Source organism: Hipposideros armiger, unplaced genomic scaffold (assembly GCF_001890085.2).
Source record: "Hipposideros armiger isolate ML-2016 unplaced genomic scaffold, ASM189008v1 scaffold_1022, whole genome shotgun sequence".
NCBI classification, from domain to species: domain Eukaryota; kingdom Metazoa; phylum Chordata; class Mammalia; order Chiroptera; family Hipposideridae; genus Hipposideros; species Hipposideros armiger.
Genome location: NW_017732372.1, coordinates 391756 through 416606, shown reverse-complemented (window position 1 = coordinate 416606; position 24851 = coordinate 391756). Strand labels below are relative to the sequence as shown.

The 24851-nt window shown below is 39.4% G+C and overlaps 1 protein-coding gene across 2 annotated transcripts in view; it reads left to right on the top strand.

The window, feature by feature from the left end:
- B4GALT6 (beta-1,4-galactosyltransferase 6) overlaps positions 1-24851 on the top strand; it is a 62819-nt gene that overhangs the window by 20189 nt on the left and 17779 nt on the right. For both annotated transcript variants that reach the window (XM_019631620.1, XM_019631621.1), the window contains exons 2-4: positions 3747-3863; positions 10427-10540; positions 21996-22120. In XM_019631620.1, the coding sequence (XP_019487165.1) occupies positions 3747-3863; positions 10427-10540; positions 21996-22120 (356 nt within the window). The remainder of the gene's footprint in view (positions 1-3746; positions 3864-10426; positions 10541-21995; positions 22121-24851) is intronic.

Below are 24851 nucleotides of genomic sequence, written 5' to 3'. Positions count from 1 at the left end.
GAGGGCAGTGTCACTGGCCCTCATATGTGGGATCCGAACCGGGGTCCTCTGGCATCCCAAGCCAGCTCTTAACCAACGCGCCACTCGGCCGGCCCTTTTTTTTTTTTAAGCTATTGCTTTTTAGTGTTTCTTCTTGGCCTCCGTGGCATTTGACATGGTTGATTATTCCCCCTTCCTTCAGCGCATTCAAGCTCAGGCTGATTTATCTTGGGGTCTTTTATCTTTGCGTCTCCTATTTGCGGTCTGTCTCCACATCTGAACTTCACCTTCTTACCTCCTTTCTAGATAAATTTTCCTGTGGTAATTCACCACCGTAGGTTCCCACTATTACACTGATATGAATGTGTCCCCAAGTTGGATTTCGAGCCCCTCTTTCTTATCTCCAGTCTTCCTTTTATAACTGCATGCCAGAATGCCTAACCAACACGCTCTCCCTCAAGACCAGCTCTTCACTTGACATACCTTTCTTTAAGGCACCTGTGGCATATGTCATAGTGGTTGGCACATGGTAATGGCATCCGGGGGATGTTGTGTTTGAGTCCTTGGGAGCTCAGGAATCCTTCCCAAATCGCTGTAGACCCACATATTCTCCTTGTCTTGAATATTTACTGCGCTTTCGCTGAACAAATTGGATGTGGAAAGGGGTGGGGAGACACAGTATCAGCAAATGCGTTCCTTAGTTTTCTTACGTTGAGAATGAGACAAGTTCGTAAATCTTTCCTCATAAACCTAGGATAGGATGCCTAGAAGCTGTTGTAAACTGTTGATTTTTGAAGGTGTGTGTGTGTGTGTGTGTGTGTGTGTGTGTGTGTGTTTAAATTGTGGTAGATTTCCTTCCCCTGGAAGCAGAACTGGTAAATAAATTAAATTTATGTCTCACAACTCAGAAGCAAGTAACAAATGAACTAAATCAGAGGGCACACAGTATGATTTTAATTAAACAGTGGTAGTTTTCAGTGTATTTCTGAGTTGTGTGGACCAAAGGGCAAGGCTGGGAAAAATTTCCCAATTTGTTTTCCAAGATATAGTTTCTTGTAAGTTGGAAGAGAAATTTTAAACAAGGACTTCCTTTAATTTATCGGCTTGCCAATAAGACATTACATTTTATATTAATGATATTAGTTATTTCAATGTTGGTTAACTTAGTTTTATGACATTTGGCAATCAGACAATCGAAACCGTTCTCGCTGCTTTAATATGTCTAGCAGCACAGGATGCCTCTTCCTTCCTGTTAGCCTGACTCTGTTTAAACACAGCCGCATTCCCTAATGGGTTTTGATCTTTAGGGATTAAACCCTTGAGGACCATTAACCCAAGGAATGTAACTCAATTAGCTGTCCATGATTTAAAATAAACTAATAGATTTTCCATTTGGAGAAATTGGTATCTCATGTCCCTTCATTTTTCTCCATTGATCTAATGAATAGTAAATGGATTCTTTTGGTAAATGGTTCACCTTTGTCACAGGTGCCATCTGTGATCAACTTGTTTTTTTCTTAAGAGTTTTGTAACCTGATAGTTTGAAAGTTTTAGAAAAATTGAATTTGATGATTCTTTTTTATCCAGATCTTTTTTTTTGCTACATGAGTTTGACTTGGTTTCGAGGTGTCAGAAATTTTTCTTTCTAAGTAGGTATGTTAATTAAAAGCAAAAATGATATAGTTTTAAAAAATTCTGTTTCCAGGATGCACAATAATGCATATATATATATATATATATATATTTTTTTAATTTTTATTGGGGGACAGCCATGGTCATTGGTTACACATTGCTTTCATGCTACAATGGCATAGTTGACTCCTTTAGGGAGGGCACAGCTCACAGTGGCCCATGTGGGGATTGAACTGGCAACCTTGGCATTATCAGCTCCATGCTCTAACTGAGCTAACCGGTCACCCCCAATGCATATATATTCTTACCAAACATACTCTTGCCTAGGCCAGTAGTGTTTCTTGAAGTCTGGGAAACAATATTGGCCTTGGCTTAACCCTTTGATCAGTATTGCCACTTCAAGATCAGTCTTCTTTTTACAGTTTGATGCATAACAAACATAAAAAAGATAAGTACATCATTGATAACAAGTTTCATGTATACCTTTAGGATTAAATGATCCAAGGTGTTGTAAACCAATTGGTGTTAATAATCTATCTGATGTCTTTTTCCTGCATCATTTCAGTCGAACTTGAGATCTTGGTTTAGCTTGAATTGCTAATGTTATTTTGGCTTTTATGGAACATTTTCCCACATTTTTGGTTGGCGGTACTTTTTGTTTTTCACTTTGTCTCTTCTTTCTTTTAAAGTCCACTCAAGAGCAGAGATGTAATAAGAATGTGTGGTGCTGGTAACCCTGTATAATAAATTCAAGCCTAAACAAGTTAAATCTAATTATAGGACTGCTTTCTGGAGAGGATGTAGACATGCTCTTAAAAATGATTGAAGTAAAGTTTATGTGAAACCTGGATTTCTGTGACTCCATTATGAATTGAAGGTGAAAGGAGAAGTGTTATTTTACTCTGCCTCTCTACTAGGTTTATTTACTCTGTGCTCATTTTGTGCTTGGAGCAAGTTCACACTCACTTAAAAAATGGGAAAGGAGGTAGTAAACAATACATTTTGCTCATCACTCTGTACTATTATGAGGAAGTAGAACATGGCCCAGAAAATTCGTTGTCATTTTCAATTTTTTCATTCGGCATTCATTTTTGAGAATGTCATGACTATTCAGAGACATCTTATCTTAACTGAGTCATTAACTGAGGCTTTCCTGTGTTGGTGTTGCCATGATAATGAGCCTCTTTCTCTTCTGAATGGAGTTTATGATTTGGGCAGCTTATGCTTGGAGAATTTAGAGTCCAAGGGGCTGTAGAGAACATCAAGTGTAATATTCCCTTTTCCAGAGTTAGGCACCGCTCTAGCAGAATCAGGACCAAGAGAGGGAGGATCTTTTGACTTTAGTTCTGTGCCTCTCTGAGGAGATGTGGCATCTCAAAAGGCAGGGATTTTTGTTATCTTTGTCAGTTTATCAGTTTCTCCCAAAGGAACAAATTAGGGGCTTATTTTTGAAGCACTTAGCACAAAGAATGAAATTGACCAACTTTGAAAATACACATTGATTTTGATTTCGTCTGCTTTTACAATCCTGGTAGGTAGATTTATGATTTAAAGGGAGTGTAAAAGTTCAAGTAATTAACTCTTACAGAGAAATTAGCAAAACAGAGACTGATTCTAGGTAATTCTACCCCACACCCATCCAGCACACTGACAATCTACAAGAATAGCCATACTATCATGGATATTATGGTGATTTATGATATATTTATGATTAGATAAGGAATTCTAATCTTTGTGGAGTTTTTGGTTTGGGAGAATTGATATAGAATTAGACAAAGTGAATTTTATAACTATATGATTATATACTTATACTAAAATGCCTCTTTGAAGTTTCTAAGTATATTTTATAGTAGGAAATCATTTAAGGGTAAAGGAATTCATTATGATATTTCAGTTTGTTTAGTCTCTTTATTTGGTGGATATTACTACTTTAATTTTTTCATTTTTATTTTTTTAAAGTTTGTTTTTGTAAGTTTTTGATAATAGAAAATTATGATTTTATATTTCTGTATTCTCTTTGAGCATGCTAATTGAGTCAATCTGGGTTTATTGGACAGTTCCCCAATTCTGAGTATTTTATTGAATTTTAAAAAAAGCTTACTGAGTCATGACATTCTCTCTCTCTTTCTTTATAGCCAACACATACCTCTTTATGGTACAAGCTCGAGGAATAATGTTGAGAGAAAATGTGAAAACAATAGGACATATGATCAGGCTTTACACAAACAAAAACGCTACACTCAACGGTACAGGTAAGATTGCTTCCTGTTTAATCTTGCTTTGCTTCTGCTTCTTACCCTTGTAGCTGGGAAGAAGCAAATCAAATTTCTCAAGCCCTGGCATTGCCTCCAGCTAACTCCCTGTTAACAATGAGGTGTCTCATGCTAGTGTTCTGAGAAATGCTTTTACTGCTGGAGCCAGGACCGTCATGTATTCTCTTCTTGGGTATGTAAAGACATGGTCACAAAGGTGATGAGGGTTTTGTACAAAGATACTTAAGTTAATTCTTGCAAACATAAACAAAATAGAAAAGCAGCTTGCATGTTGTCAATTCACCTATTGCACTTAGGAGAAATTAACTACAAAAAGAATAATTTATTCATATTTGCCGTTCTGCCCCATTTCTTTGTGCTCATTCTAGTTCCTAAAGTATTTTTCCAATTATGTCTAGAAAATGCTTATTACTTTTAATTATAGAAGGTTCTTAATTTTATGGATTTTTTAGGGGCTAGTGGAGAAATGATACAAAAATGGAAATCAGTAGCTGCTCTTGTCTTTTTAAAATATTATCTGGAAGAAGAATGTCCATTAGACCCACATAAAGTTAAAATTTAAGTAATAGGCCAAACTAATGGCTTAATGATGGTAGAATTGATGTAAATAGTTTTAACTATTATGGAAGAATGCATATTCTCCTCTATGGCAGTGTTTCCACATTGTCTCTGAGTATTATGAGGCATTACTTTAAAGCATTCAGTGGCTGATGTCAGTTGTTGAACCTTCTACGTTCTCATTTTAAACTTAAAATTAAAGATTTAATTTGTATCAACATTTCTTCATTATGCCACTGTAAACTACACACACACACACACACACACACACACACACACACTCACTCACACTCACACTCTCTCTCTCTCTCTTTCTCTCTCTCCCTCCACTAATAGAAGTCCCTATCTCCCAACCATAGAGATTTTTTCTTAAAATGCATGTTAAAGTGAATAATAGTTTTAGACCCTTGTAAAAAATTCAAGACTGTAACATAGATTCTTAATTTAATTTCACACATGCCTCTGCAAAATCCATTCTAGTCATTTGCCTAATTGGTGTTATGATGTCAGAAATCAAAACACTCTTATTTGTTTTCTTCCTTTTAACTTTAAAGCAGTTTCTTTTAGAAAGACTGTCTCATGGTAGTAGCTACTCTATTAGCACAGTAAAAGTCTCATTAAGTTGTCTTCTGCATTAATTGGTTTTCTGAGTAGTAGGTCAATTTTTGGAGAAATTTAAACATTTAAAAGCTTCTTTAGGACTTGTCCTGGTGGAATAAGTTGATTGTGAAAGTGTTCATTAAAAGTTCATTCAACTGAACAGAGATATTAAGCATCTTTAGGTTATTCTGTTTGTATAAGTAAGTACTAAAAAAAATCTGTGCATAATTAAGCTCTTTTCCTGGAGTATGAATAAGTTATATGAGGTATGATCAAAAATTGTGGTGAATATTTAAATTTAAAAAAATTATTACAGCAACAGTGTCATTGGTTTGATTCCCAGCCTGAGCTGAGCTGCCGCTGAGCTGTCAACAGGTGGCAGGATGGATCAGCTGAAAAAAACAACAACAACAAAAATTATTACAGTAAAAAACACATTGTGTTTAATCCCCCTCAAAATACCCTCACTTTGAACATACTTATCCCATCATTCTTGCCACTTTCTGAAGCAGTTCTGGAAGTCCTCTTTCATGAGTGTCTTTAGTTGTGCTGTTGTGGCTGCCTCCATGTCCTGAATCAGTTCAAAATGTTTCTCTTTCATGGTCATTTTGACTTTGGGGAAGAGCCAGAAGTTGCATGGTACCAGATCCAGTGAATAAGGTGGATGAGGACACACCGTAATGTTTTTATTTGACAGAAATTGCCGTATACCAGAAGTGATGTGTGACATGGAGCCTTTCTGTTGTGATCATAAAATACGGTGAATGCTGCTGCCACGTGCCATCCAATGCAGAGGATCTTCAATACAGGATGCAGTGTGATGAACCTTAGTAACAGTGTGTGACAAGTTTCAACTTGTTTGGTGCAGTCAGTCGTGTGTGAGCTACGGTTGAGAGAAGGTGTGTTTTAAAGTGTGCCACAAATCATCTCCATCATGACAACACTCCATGTCACACACCACTTCTGATATATGGCAATTTCTGTCAAATAAAAACATCATGGTGTGTCCTTATCCACCTTATTCACTGGATCTGGCACTGTGAGACTTCTGGATCTTCTCCAAAGTCAAAATCACCATGAAAGGGAAACGTTTTGAACTGATTCAGGACATGGAGGCAGCCACAACAGCACAACTAAAGACACTCATGAAAGAGGACTTCCAGAACTGCTTCAGAAAGTGGCAAGAACGATGGACTAAATGTGTTCCATATAAGGAGGTGTATTTTGAGGAGGATTAATGGCAATACATCTTTTACTGTAATAAATTTTTTAATTTAAACATTCACTATATTGTTTGAGCATACCTCGTATGTGTGAATGTTAAGCATAATTAGGAAAATCAATTGCATGGGCAAGATGATCTTTTCCTCCAGCCTCCTGCAACTGAAGGGGGGAAAAAAAAAATGAAATCCTCTCCTCCCCTCACCAAGTCATAGTTTCAACGAAGACCCAATAGGCAATACATACTTTGATTGAAGTTTGCTTACTTTTATGAACCTTTGAAAACTTTTCATATGGTCCCTTTATTGGTAGTAAACTGCTCTCAGGAGATAGTCAGTCATTTGTATCAGTTAGGAATTGGGTTTGGTTGTAAGAGAGACCCAACTGTGATGCTTTAAACACATGAGGATTATGTTCTTATACACAAGAAGTTTAGAAGTTGGTTATCTGTAGTTCTTGCGGACAAAGCCTCCACATACTTCTCACCGTCTGCTCTGTCAGATGGAGTCACAATCTAAGATGGTTGCCAGGGCTTCAGTCTTCCTACTGGTGCTTGGGTCAGTAAAAAGGAAGGAAGGAAGAGGAAAAAAGACCAAAGAGTGACCCTTTTAAGGACTTTTCCGAATGCCCCACACAAAACCCTTGTGAGGCCTCCTTTTGTCCTATTCTCCTTTTACCTTAGGTGATTAGGTCTGATGTGAGACTGGGAGGGGACCTGTCTGGCAGTTTTATTTCGGTTTCTTTCCTTTGAGTGTGGCTCTGGAAGGGAAGACGAAGGCAGGGGGCCCAGGACTTGTATTTTCACCCATTCATTAGGTGAAATAATGTCTACATTTTAGAGAAGTTGTGGATCAGTCTCAAATTCATCTACCATGCATGCCCTTAAAACTGCTTCTGGTTTTGAAAGCAGTGGTTGTATTCGATAGACGTAACCACTTTGTAAGAACAATGATTTTGTGGTTGATTACGATATAGTCCCTAAAACCTTAAACCATTGTTGGCTATATTATCAGTTGTGAAGTGTTCATTTGCAGTAAGTTTCTACTATGTTGGAGGCACTTTATCAGATACTAGAAATCAGAGGCAGTTGGATTTCAAAAAAGGTGTTCAGGCTAGTGGCGGGGTGGACAGACTTATGTACATAACACATTGGGGTGACATAAATGCCACTGGACGGAGTACTCATGGAGCACAGACATGTTTCTGTAAGTATGGCAATGAGTTGAGACCCTTATTTATAAGGATGTGGCCCAGAATAACATGCTTAGCTCCAAAACAGTGTGTTGAAGAGATGTGAATATACTGATATTGTAGGTCTTTAAGGCTCTTTAAAAAAATGTTGTTCTTTAAAAACATAAAAGTGATGCATGGGTTCTTTTGTGAAAGTTTCCGTCATTCTCACACTAAAATAAAAGTGAAACAATCCTCTGGCCCCCCTGTTGCCACCAGACTCCCCAAGGGGAGCTCTTGTTACTAGTTGGTTTTGCAGAAATGTCTAGAGAACTTAGAATTTCTATGAGTTGGATATGGATTTATATTAATAGAATCATAGTGTGTGGCTAAGAGAAGGAGCCCAGCATTAATGATAAGAGTTAATAAATGATGCAGAGTAAGAAAATACTCTAAAGTATTTGACAAAGTACATGACACTGAGGATTGCATGAGAATGTTAACATTTACCTGCCTCAGGATTGTAAGAAAATGAGTCTTTGGAACACATAAAGGCAGCGGGCTCTCAGAGACAACCTTATTTATCTTCTGTTTTCAGCTCCTGCAAATGCCTAGAGTGCAGTAGATGCTTAGCTAGCATAGCAAGAATCCCCAGGGAAGGAGAAAATTTTTTTTGGAATATAACTTTAAATTTGATATATATCTACAGTAGGTATATTTTTAAAAAGCATCTTAAGGAAACAATGAGAACTTTTTTAGACTTCCTTACACTTATTTTATGTTTAGTATCTTAAATCTTTCAGATATACCTGGGGTGCCAAAAAAATGTATACACATTTTAAGAGACGTTATCTATGTATTACTTTCGAAGTTGAATTGAATTACGGTAGCAATGTGTAATTGCAGAAGTCAAACGTGACTTGTATTCATCTTTTGTTATCGGTATATATATATATATATTTTTGAGTATTACAATTTTAATACAATTTTTTCCTTTCTTAAAGTTGTGTATATATATTTTTGGCACCCTCTGTATATGGGTAAGATTTAGATTATGCGTTACTAGAGGGATTTCTGTGGTTTTAGTCTGTCCATGGGCATACAAAACAATGTCCGCTGGCTCCCCATCCCGTTTGGGCTGGAGGATTTTCCTTGTCAGATGCTTTCCAGGACTCCTCCAGAGAAAGGCTTGGGGAGGATTCTCTCACTGGGGTTTTCCCACTTCCTGGTAGAATAGGGCTTAGTGGTTGTACCATCATCAGTCCCTATTTGTCATGGGGTTTTGGCAATACAGTTACCTTAGCACCTTACTGATGCCCTGCCAAATTCCTAAAGGGATTTTCGTGCAGTCCTTTGAAAGTCTGTCTCTTCCTTGGTACCAGATCCCCCCTAAACCTCTGCATAGCAGCCTCTGCAGGGCCCCTTACAGCAGGTGGGCCTGGAAGTGGGGCCAGTCTCTGCTATGAAACTCTGTTCTCACTCCTAGGCTACATCCTGTCCCCCTCAACTCTGATGGTGAATGAATATTTATGTTAGGCAAAGGCGTACCTGGGAGGGATTTAGTTTTCTTTGACTCTTATCACATACTTCATATTCAATTTTTAGGATTCCACCATTTTTCCACAGTGAAAGGGTTTAGCTTTTATAGTTCTTTAGTAAGGCATATGATTTTGACCATGAGCCTTTTCTGCTTGCTGGTCACTGGCAGGCCTCTCTTTTAAGTCATATGTCTGTTCTCCTGTTTCCTGTCTCTTTGCATGCAGGCCAGTTCACATAGGACTTATCTTCTCAGAGCAGATTGCTGAAGATTGAAAGAATATCTTCACATTTTCCTAAAGTGTCTGCTGGAGCTTTATTTTCTGAGGGTCTATGGTTTGTGATCCAGGAGACAGACAGTAGTTTAGTCAGCTGTTTGCACCCCTCCTCTCCTACTCACTGCATGTTGGTCTCATTCTCCTAGACTGGCTTCCTCTTATATAGAAGGAAACTGGCAGGTCATGGTTCCCAGATTGGCATCTCAGAAGCCTGTTCCAGAAAGGGACTGAAATGTGACCTCTTTGGCTCCATGTTCAAAACTCTTGAGGCTCTGATTGTCCTAGGTTGTGTCAGGTGCTCACCTCTAAACCAATTACTCATAGCTACAGTTATTGAACGTATATATGGGCCAGGGATTGTTCTAGGCACTTTATACATTTATCTTATTGAAATCTGAAAATGACAACATGAAGTGGGCACAGTTGAGAAGCCGTGTTGTCTTGCCCTTGTACCACAAAGCTAATGTGTGTTGGAGCAAGGATTTGAACTCAGCATTTGACTTGAGGACTCTAAAACCAATCCCCTTTATGCTTTATAACCGGCTGATTCTTAAGATAATAGACCTATTGTAATAATAGCTCCAGTGCTTCCCCAGGGACTGCAGCCCATGGGTTGGAAATGACTAATTTAAAGATTTAAAATAGGCTGTTACAGAAGTAAGTTGAGTGAGTAAATCTCATTTTCCTGAGTATGGGATGCTGTGAAGATATTATTCCTGCGTCTGTGCTCTGTGGATGCTAGAAGCAGTGCTGTGTCTGTGTGAGCACCCTGGGCTGTTTGGTAGCGGAAAGGATCCCAGAGCCCCTGGGATACTGTCCCCCCCCCCCCCCTTTCAGCCTGGCTCAGCCAGTGGAGGGATGGGAGCAGGTGCTGTCCTGTGGCTGCACATGCGCCCTCCCTGTGCACTCACCGAGCAGCCAGGCTGCTCCTAGACTTCTCCCAGGGTTCCCTTGGGAAATCTTGCTGAGCGGTCCTTTCTGGCCGCAGTCAGTGATAAATGGGAGAGGAGCCATGGCAGCTGCATTTTGCTTTCGTTAGGTCTTTGTAGGTCATTGCTTTTAAGTACTTCTGTAGATTTCGTTTTGCAGATCTCCCAGTGATGGTGACGTATTTCATAGTAGGAGCAAAGCAAAAGGCAATTTTTTTTTTTGGTTTTAACTATTTTCTCTCTCTCCAAGATTATCCTGAAGGCAGTAATTCAAGTGATTGTCTTCTTCAAACAACAACATATCTTCCGGAAAACTTCACATATTCACCATACCTCCCCTGCCCAGAAAAACTACCTTACATGAGTAAGTGTCATCTGCTTTTGATGTAACTGTTTGCTTGAATTATAATAAAATAATAAAAATTACATGATTTGAGCACCAGGTTCAGATGATTACGGTGGGTGCTAATGTTCATATTATGTAGCATGTTATTAGATTGATTGATTGATTGATTGATTGATTGATTGATTGGCAAAGGGTGTTTTTGGAGAGGGAGGGGGATTGAGAAGCTGAAGAAAAAACTTATCCCTTACCCAGAAATAACCTCTATTGTGAGTTTGATGTGTACTCTTACAGGTTATTTTTAAATTACTTTTTACACAAATGGCTAGATAGACGATTAAAATTGTTCAGAGGTTTTAAGAATTTATATAAATGGTCTTAAATTATATTTAATTCTATAAATTGCTCTTTTATTTAACAGTTTTTGAGAGCTGTCCAGGTTGATACATATAGGTCTATTATTTCCCTTAACTGTTGTATAGTACTTTGAATAAATATACCACATTTCATTTACCTTTTTTCCTGCTGATGAAAACTTAGGTTGTTTCCACTTTTTTGCTGTCACAAAGCAGTGCTGTAAGGAACAACATGTTTCTCTGTGCACATGTGCATATGTGCATGAGAGTTCATACCCAGAAGTGGAATTGCTGGGCAGGCTGGCTTGGTTGTGTGCCAGAGTAGCTGTACCAGTTTATATCCCTAATACCAAAGCATAAAGTACCACTTTGATATTGATGGACTTTTTAATTTTTGCTAACCTGATAGACAAAAAATAATGGTATCTTATTGTTTCAACTTTCATTTTCCTCATTACTTGTGAGTTTAAGTAACTTTTCATGTGTCTATGAGTGGTTTTGAATTTTTTCCCCCATGTCTCTCTCAGTCACATGCTTTATTAGTTCCTTATTGGTTAATTATATTTTTGCATTGATTAGTAGGCTTTCTTATATGTTCTGGCAGTGACTTGTCTACTATATGTGTTGTAATAGCTTTTCACAGTCCCTGGCTTGTCATTTTATTTTGTTTATGGAATCCTTTATAGCAGTTTAAAATCATGATGTTTTCAAGTGTATCTATCACTTTATTTCAGGTTTTTGCTTTTTTTTTTTTTGTCATAAGAAAGTTTTCCTTACCCCAACGTCATACAAATATTCTCCTTTATTTCCTTCTAATAATTCTACAATTTTGTTTTTAACTTTTGTATGTAGTATGTGGTAGGGATCAAAATATTATATTTTAAATATATAATTTTTCAAAATTGTGAAGAGAACACATTATCACTATTAAAAAATACTGTAATCACTCAGAAGCCACATGACTTATTATTTTGACTTTAGTTTTCTTTGTATGTCCCCCCATTTTAAGTATATTTTATACATATAAGTTTGTATCTTGATTTTTATATAAAGAAAAATCTAAGTAAACATCTTGTTTAATTACTTGTTTATCCTGTGTTCTAATGTCTTTAGTATCTAAGTATGTTATTTATGTCTCTACCTGAGTTTTCTTTATTGAGGAAATTAGCCTTTGCCTGCTGTATTTGTAGGATTTTTTTCAGTTTATTATTGATAGGTATACTATCACTCTAATAAAAAGAAAGATTTGCCTTTCAATATCATGTAAGGCTATCATTCTCAAACTTTAAGATGCATCAGAAATATTTGGATATTCTTATAAAACAAAGATTGCTGAGCTCCACCCTCAGAGTTTCAGATTCATTAGATCTGGAGAGGTCTGAGAGTTTTCATTTCTCACATGCTCCCTGGTGACACTGATACTAGCCATCCTTAGGCCACACTTTGAGACCCCTTGCCCTGGAGCAGTGGATCTTATTTCTGGCTACACAATAGCCTGGGGAACTTTTATAATTCTTGGGCCCAACCCCTAAGTTTCTGATTTTATTGACCTGACATGGGACGTATTGCAATTAAAAAAAATTTTTTTTTTCAGTTGATTCTAATCTTGCCACCTCCTTGCTGTTGTCCCATAATAGAGAATGAAACTGTGATTTTGGTGGCTAATCTGTTTGTTAATACTTTGTTATTGTGCCTTTATTTTCTAAAAATGGACATTTTTGTGCAGAACTGAAACCACTGAGTTGTGTTCTGTTGAAATATTGATTACAGTAATTTATTTCCATAATTTGCATATTCAGGGATTTATAGTTTTAGGATCTCTTTCCGTTCTTGGTGTACTTGCCATTTTCTTAATTAGTGCTTTATGAGTACTAATTAAATTCTGTTTAGAAGCACCGGCCTGCCAGGCCTTCCAGTACTAGCCCTCCTCTCCTCCAGTCCCATAACTTGTAAATGTTCTGTCACGGCGCTTGAGAGAGTGTGTCATGGCTGCAACTCACTGCCTTTTCACTGAGCGTGTTAGTGTTACTGCTCCTTTTCTCTGCTTCTCTCAGTGTCTTGCATTCTTTTACGAGAGAGGGTCACATTTGTTTGGCCAGCCACCTTTTCACAAAAGACCTCCTCAGGGGCTGCCAGCTTTGGGTCCAGCACCAATCCCTTGTCCAGTTACCTGTGGCCAGCGTGATGGGGTTATTTGGTAGAAAACCTGGTTGCATACAAATAGCTCCTTAGAAAGGGGCCATGGGCATAGTCAACATAAGAAGGCCTCTGTCAAGAGGGCCTTGCATGAGCCAGCCAGGACAGCCCATTCGCTAGACATGTGACCTTCGGAAAGTGGAGCCTCAGTTTACCTATGTGTAACATCTGGGATTATAATATCAACTTCAGAGTGTTGCAAGGATAAATAGAAGCACAGTGCTTGAAGCTGGATGGAAGTTAATTCATATTTCCATTCCCTCTCCTTACTTCTTTGAATGGTAGAGCCAGTCTTTACAATGATCAAGGGAATGAGAAACCTAGGAGAAATATGTTGAGCTAAAGAGTTTTATAGTTAGCTATGCATCCTTAATTTTTTTTAATTAACTGAATTATTTCCCATCAGTGATGGAAAGTAGCATAATAAAATTCCTAAGTGTAAAACATTATTATCATATCACATAAAATAATTGAAGACGTTTTCTCCTCAAATAACAGTTAAAGGAAGTCTGTGTAAGAATAAGATCTACTTATATGAAAACCACTCAAGTATGAATGATACTTAATTTTCCTGTAATCACCAAAAGTGAAGTTATGACTTAAAATGGTGTGTTTAATCATCTAACAGTAACTTCTTTTTGAATTTTCTCTAGTGTAGCAGTGAGACTATTGGCACTGGAGTACCATAAAGATAAAACTTGAACTTTCCAATTGGGATTCAGATAAAATTGATTTCATGGATCTCAGCAATATTTTATGGTCAACCAATTACACCATACAACCAATTTAAATGTGACTCTTTCTACAATATGAGTGACTGCTTTTTGTTACTGTTAGAATTTACAGATTCTCCAGAGGGCAAATACACTTTCAGCTTTATTAAATTTATATGAGCTTCTCTGTGCTAACAAAATAAAATAGAAATTTTACTGTATTTAGAGCCAAAAAGCAATAAATGCTTAGCATGGATGTTTTGATTTTTCTGGGTGAGATAGAGATAGAAAATGTCAGTTGTGCACTTTGCATTAAAATGAACTTAGACTTACCTGTAGTTTTCCTACCTTTTAATTCTTATTCAAATAGAATACATTTGCAGCAGCTTTTATATATTCTGTCCTTCCTTTTTGTGGAATAGTTCCCTTTATGTATTAACCCTGGCAGTTTCTATAGTTGCTAGCCTTTTGAATATCACAAAAGCTGCACAGACTTTTTGAGATGAGTTTATATAATTCAAATGAAAATTGGCAAAGAGGGAAAAGATAAGCAAATAAACTTGAGGAGAGCTGAAATAATGCTTACTATAACAAACCATCATGAATATATTTATTGTATAAAAGAGGAATGGGAGTCATTTTAGAGTAAACAAGCAATTCTGAGTTGTTCGTAGGGGCAGGCAGAGGAGAAACAAAGCTAAATATGATCTCATGTCACCAGTTAGAGCAGGTAGCACACTCAGAGAGAGGCAGTGTGCTAACTGCTATGAAATGGTTATTATGGGGTACAAGGGAGACAGCAGTTCATTCTGGAAGGAAAAGGGAGACATCTGAGAGAGGGGGAACATGGGGCATTGGAAGTGGGTCTTGCAAGATAGTTCAATAGTTAAGTAAGGAGAACAGTGTCAGAGCATGTCTTCCAGACATGGAGAGTGGCCCACTGTGACTGGGGTGGGTGTGAGTGGGGTGTGTGGGAAATGAGGCTGGACAGGGAGGTGAAGGGCCTTGTGAAAAGCACTAGAGGGCTTTGTGGGTTCCATGAATCCCTAGGCATCTATGAGATGGGCTTCAGAGAGAGCAGAGCCCCTGAGTGTGTATGCAACAGATTGATTTATGGCCTTGTGTTAATCTCTCTAAGATGAAGGTATAGCATTTTCAAAGATTCAGGGGCAAAAATGGGTAAAACAGAAACAAAAAACACTGCTTTAGGGAATTTCACATTTGTATGCTTTAGGCAGATGAATAATATGACTAAGATGCTATTTCAGAAAGATTATTCTAATGAGAAGTTGAAGATGAATGAGAATGGGGAAATGCCAGAACCTGGAAGACCAATGAGTTGCTTATTGCAGGGGGCCAAGAGGAATGACAGGGACATGTGCCAAGGCTGTGACATTGGAGAGAGGAAGAGACACTAAAGAGAAGCTATAGGGATGCTGTTGGCCAGATGTGGTGACCAACAGAAGGATCAGGGTTAATTTTCAGGCTTCTGACTTGGTGACCATTAACTGAAACAAGTAACGCAGGATAAACATCACATTTGGAGAATGGGGAAGTCAATGAGTTCAGTATTGGGCCTGCTTTGTTTAAAGTTCAAGAGAGTTAATTTGGGCTCTGAATTTCATCAGATAGATCTGTGCTGGAAATAAGATGAATTAAAACTTGAAGAAGGCTAAGAGTGGGTCCCTGGGCAACGTCAGCACTTATGGGGATGAGGGTAGTCAGTAGAAGAAGGGAAAACCATCGGGGACATAGAAGAGTCAGAGAACGGCGTCCCAGAGACCGACAAGGAGAAAGTATTCCATCTGGTCGCATACCTCAAAGGAAAGCAGGTAGAATGAGGAACTGGGAAAGGATATTGAAAATTAATGGGAACCACAGCAAGGACAATTTTAGTAGGGTAAGAAGCAAAATATACTGCCCTGAGAAGTGACTCAGAAGTATGTAAAAACTAGTTGGTATAAAAAGTCAGCTTGGTGGGAAAGGGAAGGAGAATGGGGCTAAGGGAAGAACTCTTTAGGAAGAGATGGACTTGAGCGAGCACATGTATTAGGCGTTACGGAAAGAAACTATGGAGAGACGTGAGAGGTACGTACCGTATTTGCCGGCGTATAAGACGATTTTTTGGCCCTGAAAAATATGCCTCCAAGTGGGGGGTCGTCTTATACGCCAGGTACACTTCAGATAGACTGCCCATAGTGCTTGCCCCGTGCCATAGTGGCCTCCCGATGCCCGCCCACTTCATTCCACATACCGTTCAGGCATCAGCAGCGCTGCTGGGTGTATGCTCGGCTGTTATGCGATTTTGCTGTTATGCGATTTTACCACACTCGCAAAATCGCACACAGCCGACCATATAACAAACTCTGTATTTTGAGTGGAAATGTTAGGGGGTCGTCTTATACGCCGAGTCGTCTTATACGCCGGCAAATACGGTAAGAAGGCGCGTAAGGGGAGCGTCCGGGGAGCTCGGTCCAGAGAAAGTGAAAGAAACAGAAACATGCTCAGGCTGAAGAATGGGCTTTGGAAAGTAGTAGGAACACCTCGTCCCCTGAGGCAAGAGAACATTAACTTGGAGATGAGGTAGAGAAAATTAAGGGGGTTCATGCCCGTTGCTTCTACGTTCCTGATAAAGTAGGGACAAACATGCAGTCCATTGTGAGGTGCCACAACTGGGTGAAGCTCTGAGCGTGGTCCAGGGATGCTCTGCATCAGAATCAGCTGGGATGCTGGTGAGAAACGCAGGCCTCGGGGCCCAACCCCGGGCCCACAACAGAAGTCAGGTTTTCTTGGTTGCAAACCACAGAATACAACCCACTTCAGTTTAAGAGGAAAGAGAACCCATGAAAAGATGTTGAGCAACCCTCAGAAAACCTGGGTGGCCACAGAAGTAGGTTCTGAGACTGAACAGCCACAACAAGGGCCACACCACTCTGTGAAGAGTCGCCTGCTGCCCTCTGGCAGAGGCCACAGCTCCCACCAGTGATGCTCAGGTCTGGAGACCAGAAGTGTTCCTCCAGGTGCCCCTAAAGCCCCTAAAAGTGCTACCACTTTTACTGAAAGATAGTTTTGCAATGTGCCATGTCCTCATGTTGTTCACTGCTACTTCACAGTCTCCTGTGGGTGTATCTGGTCATGTGACTGCTCTATCTGCCACAGGGGTTGGGAGAGTGGGTTCTAGCTTCTTCCTCTGGGAGGCAGGACTCAGTGGTGGACAGTTCAAGCAGCTGAGATGTGTTCAGACCAAGCTCTGTGGCTACAGATGTGATCCCTAGGCATCTACGGACACAGGAGCTTTGAGAATCGGGCCAGTAACCTCCATTCTAAACAGGCATGCCTGGCGATTCTTAGCCACATCACCCAAATTAGTGAACTGGTTGATTAGGAGACCAGATAGACAGGAAAAATGGGGATATAGCAGAGAGAACGTTAAGCCAGAACTGCCAGGCTTTCCACGCTGACACTGCCAGTCGGTTCTAGGTGACGGTGATGCTCAGGGCGTGGTACAGAGCTGGGTACACGAGGGGAGGGCACCTGTCCGTGAATGTGGCTGGGTACTGGAAGGTGGTATGGCTACCGGAAGCTGTCAACTTCAAAGTCATAAAATTCAAACTCAAATTAATGAAGGAAGGAAGGAAGTGGTTTTTTTGCAAGGTGTAGGTTTAAGTCTGCAGAGTACTTTTCTTCACATCTGGCTTCAAGTTGGTAGACATCAGAACAGAAAGTGAGCACTTAGCACAGTTTAAAAGGGGGAATACTGGTTTACTTCAAAGGAGGAGAGGGGGAGGGGGTGGTATTCTAGAAAAAACATTGAGGTAGGGCCGGCCGAGTGGCTCAGTTGGTTAAGAGCTTGCTCAAGAGTGTGAGCTCTGAGCAACAGCAGTTCAATGCCCGGCCCAAAAAAAACCAAAACATTGAGGTGTAAAGCATGTGGAAATTTCTTGGCAATTGAATGATTCTAGAAAACACATTTCAAAAGGCTGGAGAAGTATATGATATACCGTGTGCCCTTGACAAGACACATCTTTAATTTTTTAAGGGCTTTTTAGGAACAAGAAAGAAGCAGTACATTAAATGCACGCATTGTAGGGTATGCCCCTATGTCAGAACACTAAAACATGAATGTATGTGTCTCAGACTCGAGGAAATATAGTAATGGTGGTGTGGATCCTGACTTGAAAGGAGGTTGTCAGCTTATATCAGTCGTCGGGGACCAGAAGGACAATTTGAAAGCATGTGATGAAGGGTATCACAGCCTCCAGGGGTGGACCAAAGGTTCACTGGGTGGATTACTAGGCAAAACTGGGAACAGAAAGCAAAGACTTAACCGAGGTCACAGTTAGTCATTCAGAGTACAACAAGCAGGAGGAAAGTGTAGGTTAAGAACTGTGTACTGTGGCCGAGATTAGAAGGCAAGAACAGGGGCTGTACAGGGGGCTGTCATTTTAGGTCATCTACCTGTGGGACCCATTTTGCACAAATATCTTAAAGGCATATTTTGGCACCTGATGGAGCCAAGGAGTGGAAATGCAGGTTTGAAGGAAGCAGAGAGAGAACAGAGAGAGAGGTGAGACAGGATTGGACATGGCCAGCGTTGCCATTCCTGTTCATTCGTTCATTTGTGTGTTCGTTCATCCTGTCTATGCATTGCACCCGGTATTGGGGTTGTGTGACTAAAAGCTACCCTCTCTCTATTTAGAATACTCGGATTTGGTTACTTCAGGGATAATTGAGTAGGAAGTCATTTGTGTAAGCGGAGGTTATAAAATTTCAGAAGTTGAGAAGCCTAAGTAAAGCATTGGAAATGGGCAGTTTCTAGCATTGGCTTCAAAAGGGGTAGTGGGGAACTGGTGGCAAGATGACTCATGTAACCAGCCAGCCTCAGAGCTGTGCTCAGGTGGCAGCCCAGAGGGAGGGGAGAGGAAGGTGCCATCTTATTGTAAAAATGGTTTTCTGACTTTGGAGAGAATCCACCCGAAGGGATATTTCTAGAGGAAATTCAGATCTTTCTCTGACATGGTCTCGGATCTTTGGGCTGTGCACACCTGAAACCCTGAGGATAAAACAGTGACTAAAGCCCAAGCCTCCAGAATTAGGCTTTAGATATAGGCCCCAAACGTAATGAAGTTGTCATTTAAAACTGTGAATGTATAGAGAAAACAATTCTCTGCCTAGAGAGTATATGCCTTAAATTTTACTTGAAATGTGAGAACAATGTAAATATAGACAATTCATATGTATTGAATATTTACTTTAAGAATTGTATTTTAATAGAAAAACTAGTATCCTAAATCATGTCATGTGGTACATTATAACCTACAGTACCAGGAGCCCGTGGTTTGGGCCCCATGCGTACCTAACAGGCCCCAGGTCCATTTAGGGAGGCACTGTTGCATGTCTTTCAAATTCAGCATTAGGAGATTATAGGAAATGGCCTGCGTAACCAGTGATGCAGCTAAATTATTCTCATACATAACAGAAGGAGTTTGGGGCCCGGGCTTTGTTGCTGAGATCGACGGGCTGCCAGGACTAACGGGTGGCTTACAGGTGACCTTCATTCTTCCACTTTACCCTCCAGCTACCGGGCGGCCCCTCCTCTCTTCAGGCCCCCACTTCTCCTGCCTTTTCCTTTCTAACCTCAGTCCCACCTTCCAAATAGTGAAAGTCAGGATTTAATAAATTACCTTATTTATATTTATGTCCTGATGGATTATCATGCTGGGTAAATGGGTTTCAGCCAATGCATTTATTTCCCGGCCTTGTAATCTCGAATTGCAGAAAGAGCGCACATGTTCTCAGGGTTAGCACAGGCGCAGAGTGAAGAGTGGGGGTTCCCTGTGGGGCTCTGGGTCCTTGCGCTTCAGCTGACCATAAGTCTCAGCAAGCGCAGTAAATGGGCTAGCCTGGCCGATGGCTCTTAGTTACTGTAAAGAAGGCTGTATCTTCTGGCTTTTAAGCACTGGAACCCTTTCTGGAGTGAAACCTGAAGGGGACACCTGTATAGTAAATGAGGTGAAAGTAGCCTTGATGGGTGCAATGGGAGAAGGACCCCACGTCCTCCCTTGTCCCACCACAGGCTCACCTTGGGAGATTCTTTCTACTGGGGGCAGCTTGGAAGCCACGTCACCCTGGTTCACCCGCTCAGTGCCTCTTCCTGGCCACATTCAGTGACATGCCCGTTTCCCTTCCCTTCCTGTGCATGGGGTCTTCTCCCTAATGCCACCCCGCCCGCCCCCTCTAACTGGTGCGTAGTCTGCCTTCGCTCTCTCTTTCTGATTGCACTTTTAGTGTTCCCATGGTGACAGAGCCTGTCCTGAAGGCCTATCCCCCTTCCAGAAAAAAAACGACATGGCTATTACCTCTGGCATGTTATTAGGATTTCAGAGCAATAAAGCACATATGGAAAGCTGCTGAGAGACGCTGAGGAATGTGGACGGTGGTACAATCAGGAGGGAAGTGGACTTCGGGTGCCTGGGGCATCAGGGATAGTAAGTGATGGATGCAGGAGACCCTGTCCGTTGAGGAGAAAGATACAAGCACTTCATCTTAATGTGCCAGCATGAAAAATTAAACTGCAAAGAATACTGGAGAAAACTGCTGACAGTAATGATGATTACAGCTGTTGAAACAATAAAGCTGGAAAAAATTGGTGTAACAGTGCATAAAGAATACCAACAGTTACTTATATGCACTGCTTATTAGTTAACTTAATTACTGTCATTTAGCAATCATGCATACTATTAAATGTATCAGATTTATTTGTGTGAATTTTGTTTGGTTACAGTGCTAGATTTTGTTTTTGTCAGCTGTGTCATGATAGTCTGTACTTAGATTGACTGATCATTCTTACGTTGGACCTACCCTTTCTCTGCAAGTTCATAGTTGCTCTTTGCTTTAGTTACCTGATCTTTCTAAGATTAGCGATTTTAGTGATTTTGCATATCTTGTCACACTACAGGCTGGGTATTTGGTTATAAAGGTCCGTAAATGTTGTCAGTAGAGCAGGCAGACAAAAGATTACAAATTTTTTCTCCCTTACTCTGTGAAACATACACATTTGCATTTTAAAATACTTTTTTCTAGCATGCCTCTGTACTGCGTGGAACTACTGATGTTCCTGCCTAGTTAGGATAGAGAGGCAGCTGTGGAAGCCTTCTAGAATATAGAATAACAGGAGCGAGGAAAGGGGCTCCCTCGAGAAGAACTAGATGTTTTATATCGTGAAATCATGGCCACCGAGGCTCGGCAGACTTGGAATGGGAAACTTCAGCGTTTGTTGGTCTCCATTTTATGAGATGAGGAAGTTAGAAAGAACTCAGCCCTGTTCTTAGTTGTGTTTTTGAGTTAATGGAAATAATTTTCCTTCCAAGATTCACTCCTGTCTCAGTGATATATATTAGGAAACCTATGACTAAAAACATCTCTAGTCATAGCATATACTTGTTAATTTGGAGAGTGAGTACCTAGGATACCAGGAATATCTTAGAAGTCCAGAGTTTTTCAGTTTTGTATATCCAGGGGATACATGGTAGGTACTTAAAATAAATTCGCAGAATTGCGTTTGCGAATTTTTTCTCTTAAGAAATGTCAGTGAAGTGGATGACGGTAATAGTCACTTACATTTATGGAGTGTGTGTAGCTTTGTACTGACACTGTACCAGATCCTTCACACACACACAATTTCATATAATGAATACAACCATATTGGGAGGCAGGCATTACCATCTCCTTTTATAGATGGGGATACTGAGGCACAGAGAAGCTAAATAATTTCTCCAATGGAAGCTAGACTTCAGCTTCCAGTCAATCTAACTGCTTAACTTTCTCATACTGTGCTATTGTGTACCCTATGTTGACTATGTTGAAATTTAAAATAGTTTTTAAATACTTGAATAGTTGTTAATTTGCAATGATGTGCTAAGTTGTAATGAAATGCAAACATTTCACAAAGAATATGAAAATATTCATTATATTACTCAAAACCAAAAAGTTTAAATACTTTGATTTTCTTTGGCTGATTTACCACAGGTAATTTATCATCCAAACTAAAATTGAAAGGGAGTGATACTAACAATGATGTGGTGACAATTGGAGTAAACCATACTGTGCTGGCAACTAAGTTATGCCATCACCCTACTGATTGTGACTGGTCTTACTTCGTCTTTGAGACAAAAAATATTAAAGTGGTTCTTCCTATTTTTGACCTTCTAGGGGGATTCCTCAATGTCAATGTCAGTGAAGTCAGTTTTGATGAAATTCATCAACTCTTCTCCAAGGATTTAGATATTGAGCCAGGAGGTCACTGGAGACCTAAAGACTGTAAACCCAGATGGAAGGTGAGGTCAATTTTCTCATAAGTAATGTGACTATTACTATGCATTTGAGGAAAAGTGTACTTGATTCAGAATATATAGTGGAATACCTTAAAATCATGGTAAATTTAAGACATCAACATTGTTATGTTTAATGTTTAGGTATTCACAGTTCAAATGTTATTTAATAGTGAAGACCGTAACTGTACCTATGCAGGTACAAATATACTGGGGGTGCCAAAAAACTGTATGCAAGAGGACACTTTGGTCAGCGTTGCTTAAGCAGTAGTTCGCTGTAATCAGAATTGTCTGGACGCTGATAGTAACCACTTTGAGCACCTCTTGTAATTGCAGAAGTCAAACGTGACTTGTATTTATCTTTTGTTATCAGTATATATTGAGTATTACAATTTTAATAGTTTTGTCCTTTCTTAAAATATGTATATATATTTTTGGCACCCTCTGCCTATGTACATGTGTTATTGCCAGTCTCTCAGAAGTCCTGGTAATAAATACATCACTTGAGATTGGCCTAGAAAACAAATTTTTTTGTAAGTTCTGTTCTGTTTGGAAGAGAGGCTCTGATTTCTCTGCTTCCTGCAGCTGTCCCTAATGATTGTGGACATCGGTGCGTGTAGCTCCACCAAGTCCTGGAACTGGTGAGAGCTCACGGGGAAGATGTTACTATCCTGATTTCCAGTTGAGCCTAGCATTGGGGTTTTCAAGCTCTGTTCCTCAGCCTCAGATGTCTAAAGAGTCCTCTTAGAGGTCACTGTGACACAAAAAGGAGAACTTTGGGCTCTTCACCTCTGTTTCATAAGGAAGAGCACAAGCATTTTATCTTTTTGCTATGCCAGAATTCTACTTAATGTTTTGTTTGAAAAACTATAAGGGAATGGACCTGCCTCTGCTGCTTAAAAAAGAAATTGAAAACCATACTTCAGACTAGCCGTACTGTCAATACTATGAAATTGGTTAATAAGTGCATAGTCATGTAATTATGGTTGAGTAGGAAATTGCATTGACATAATTCAGGTGAAAACTACATGTGATTAAAACAAATGTTATGTCCTAAAGCAGCAGTTCTCAACCTTCCTAATGCCGCGACCCCCTTAATACAGTTCCTCATGTTGTGGTGACCCCCAACCATAAAATTATTTTCGTTGCTACTCTATAACTGTAATTTTGCTACTGTTATGAATCGTCATGTGAATATCTTTTTGTTTTCCGATGGTCTTAGGCGATCCCTGTGAAAGGGTCATTCAACCCCCAAAGGGGTTGCGACCCACAGGTTGAGAACTGCTGGGACCTAAAGGATTGTGACATAGCCTTAATTTGAGACTGGTTTTCAATTTCTCTTAAAATCTTAGTATATTGCTAAAACATTTGTCTTTTGGTACCAAAAAAAAAAAATCACTGCTGGGAAGAATTATGTGCTGTTAAACTTAGGATAAAGCTCTCTGACTTCATTGGCCTTGAACTCTCTGTATTTGGGGATGTGTATTATTTATATCTGCACCACTAACACAGAACATATTGTCTTGTATGAGGTAAGCAGTAAACGCAGTTTTGTTGAATTGAGTTTGTGAGACAAATAAATGCCTTGTTACAAATTATTTAATTAATTTATTTTTTTTTGCCTCAAACAAGTTGTAGGGCTGCTTAAATGAATTCCAGTACAAATTTTGGCAAAAATTTCCATTTCATAATTGTCTTATGGTGTTTTCCCAATCAGATTCAGTTAGTAAATGAATCTTTTCATATATGATGATTGATTTTTCTCACATTTGTATGGCCTAATTTCCATAATTCTACTTTTTAAAATTGTTCTGGACAAATAAATTCTTTTTCTTACTTGGGTGATGAGTATGCACGTTGGATGCTCATGGAAGAAAAAGCATATTCAGTGATAAAGGCTGTGGGGCAGCATGGAGGTTGGACCTCAGACACAAGTTCCTGTGAAGTACAGCCTACCCTCAGGTGTGCACTGTGTGACATAGTAGTAGAATAATTTGGGATTAGAAAAATTAAATATTCTTATCCTTTCTCCAGTGGTCTGTATCAGATGTTGGATTTAAAATTTTATAGTTTGTTTTCTTCTTCTTTTCCGGGAGAAAGTATATCACACATACTTAGTTCCTACTTAGAGATTTTAGTAGACTATAAACTCCATGTGAATCAGTAGGTAATAGTATATTAAAAGTGGAGTTCCTAGGAGCAAGCTAATTCAGGGATGTAAAAATGAGCTTATTTTATTTAGGAACTAGATGGTAATATTGCTCTTATTTTAGCTTTGTGTAAACTCTTCTCAGAATACAGTTTCTAGTTCTGAGCTACACAGCTAAAGGTATGGGAGGAAATTTGGAGGTCATTCAGAGGTGACCTGTTCTTGCCATATTTAATTAATTAAATAATCCTCTACCTCCCCTACCCGTTTACATTCTAATAATGTCCATTCTAACCTTGGAACAGAGTGGAGAGAGAGGGAAAGAAGAAATAAATAGATTTATATTAAACATCTGCTACCAGTGTGAGTGTTAATATTTGAGGTTCTTTTACTTAAAAAAATCAGTTAAGTTTGTTGATGGCCAATTCATTGAACCTGAGATCTAAAACTAATGATTTCAGCAATGCCTAGCTATTTCTGAACACTGCATTTTGGAGTGGAAGATTCAGCAAAAATTGGATGCCTTGTAACGGCAAGCTTATTTCTACAAGAAATAGATGACGGAGGTATTTACCTGTGATATTGCCA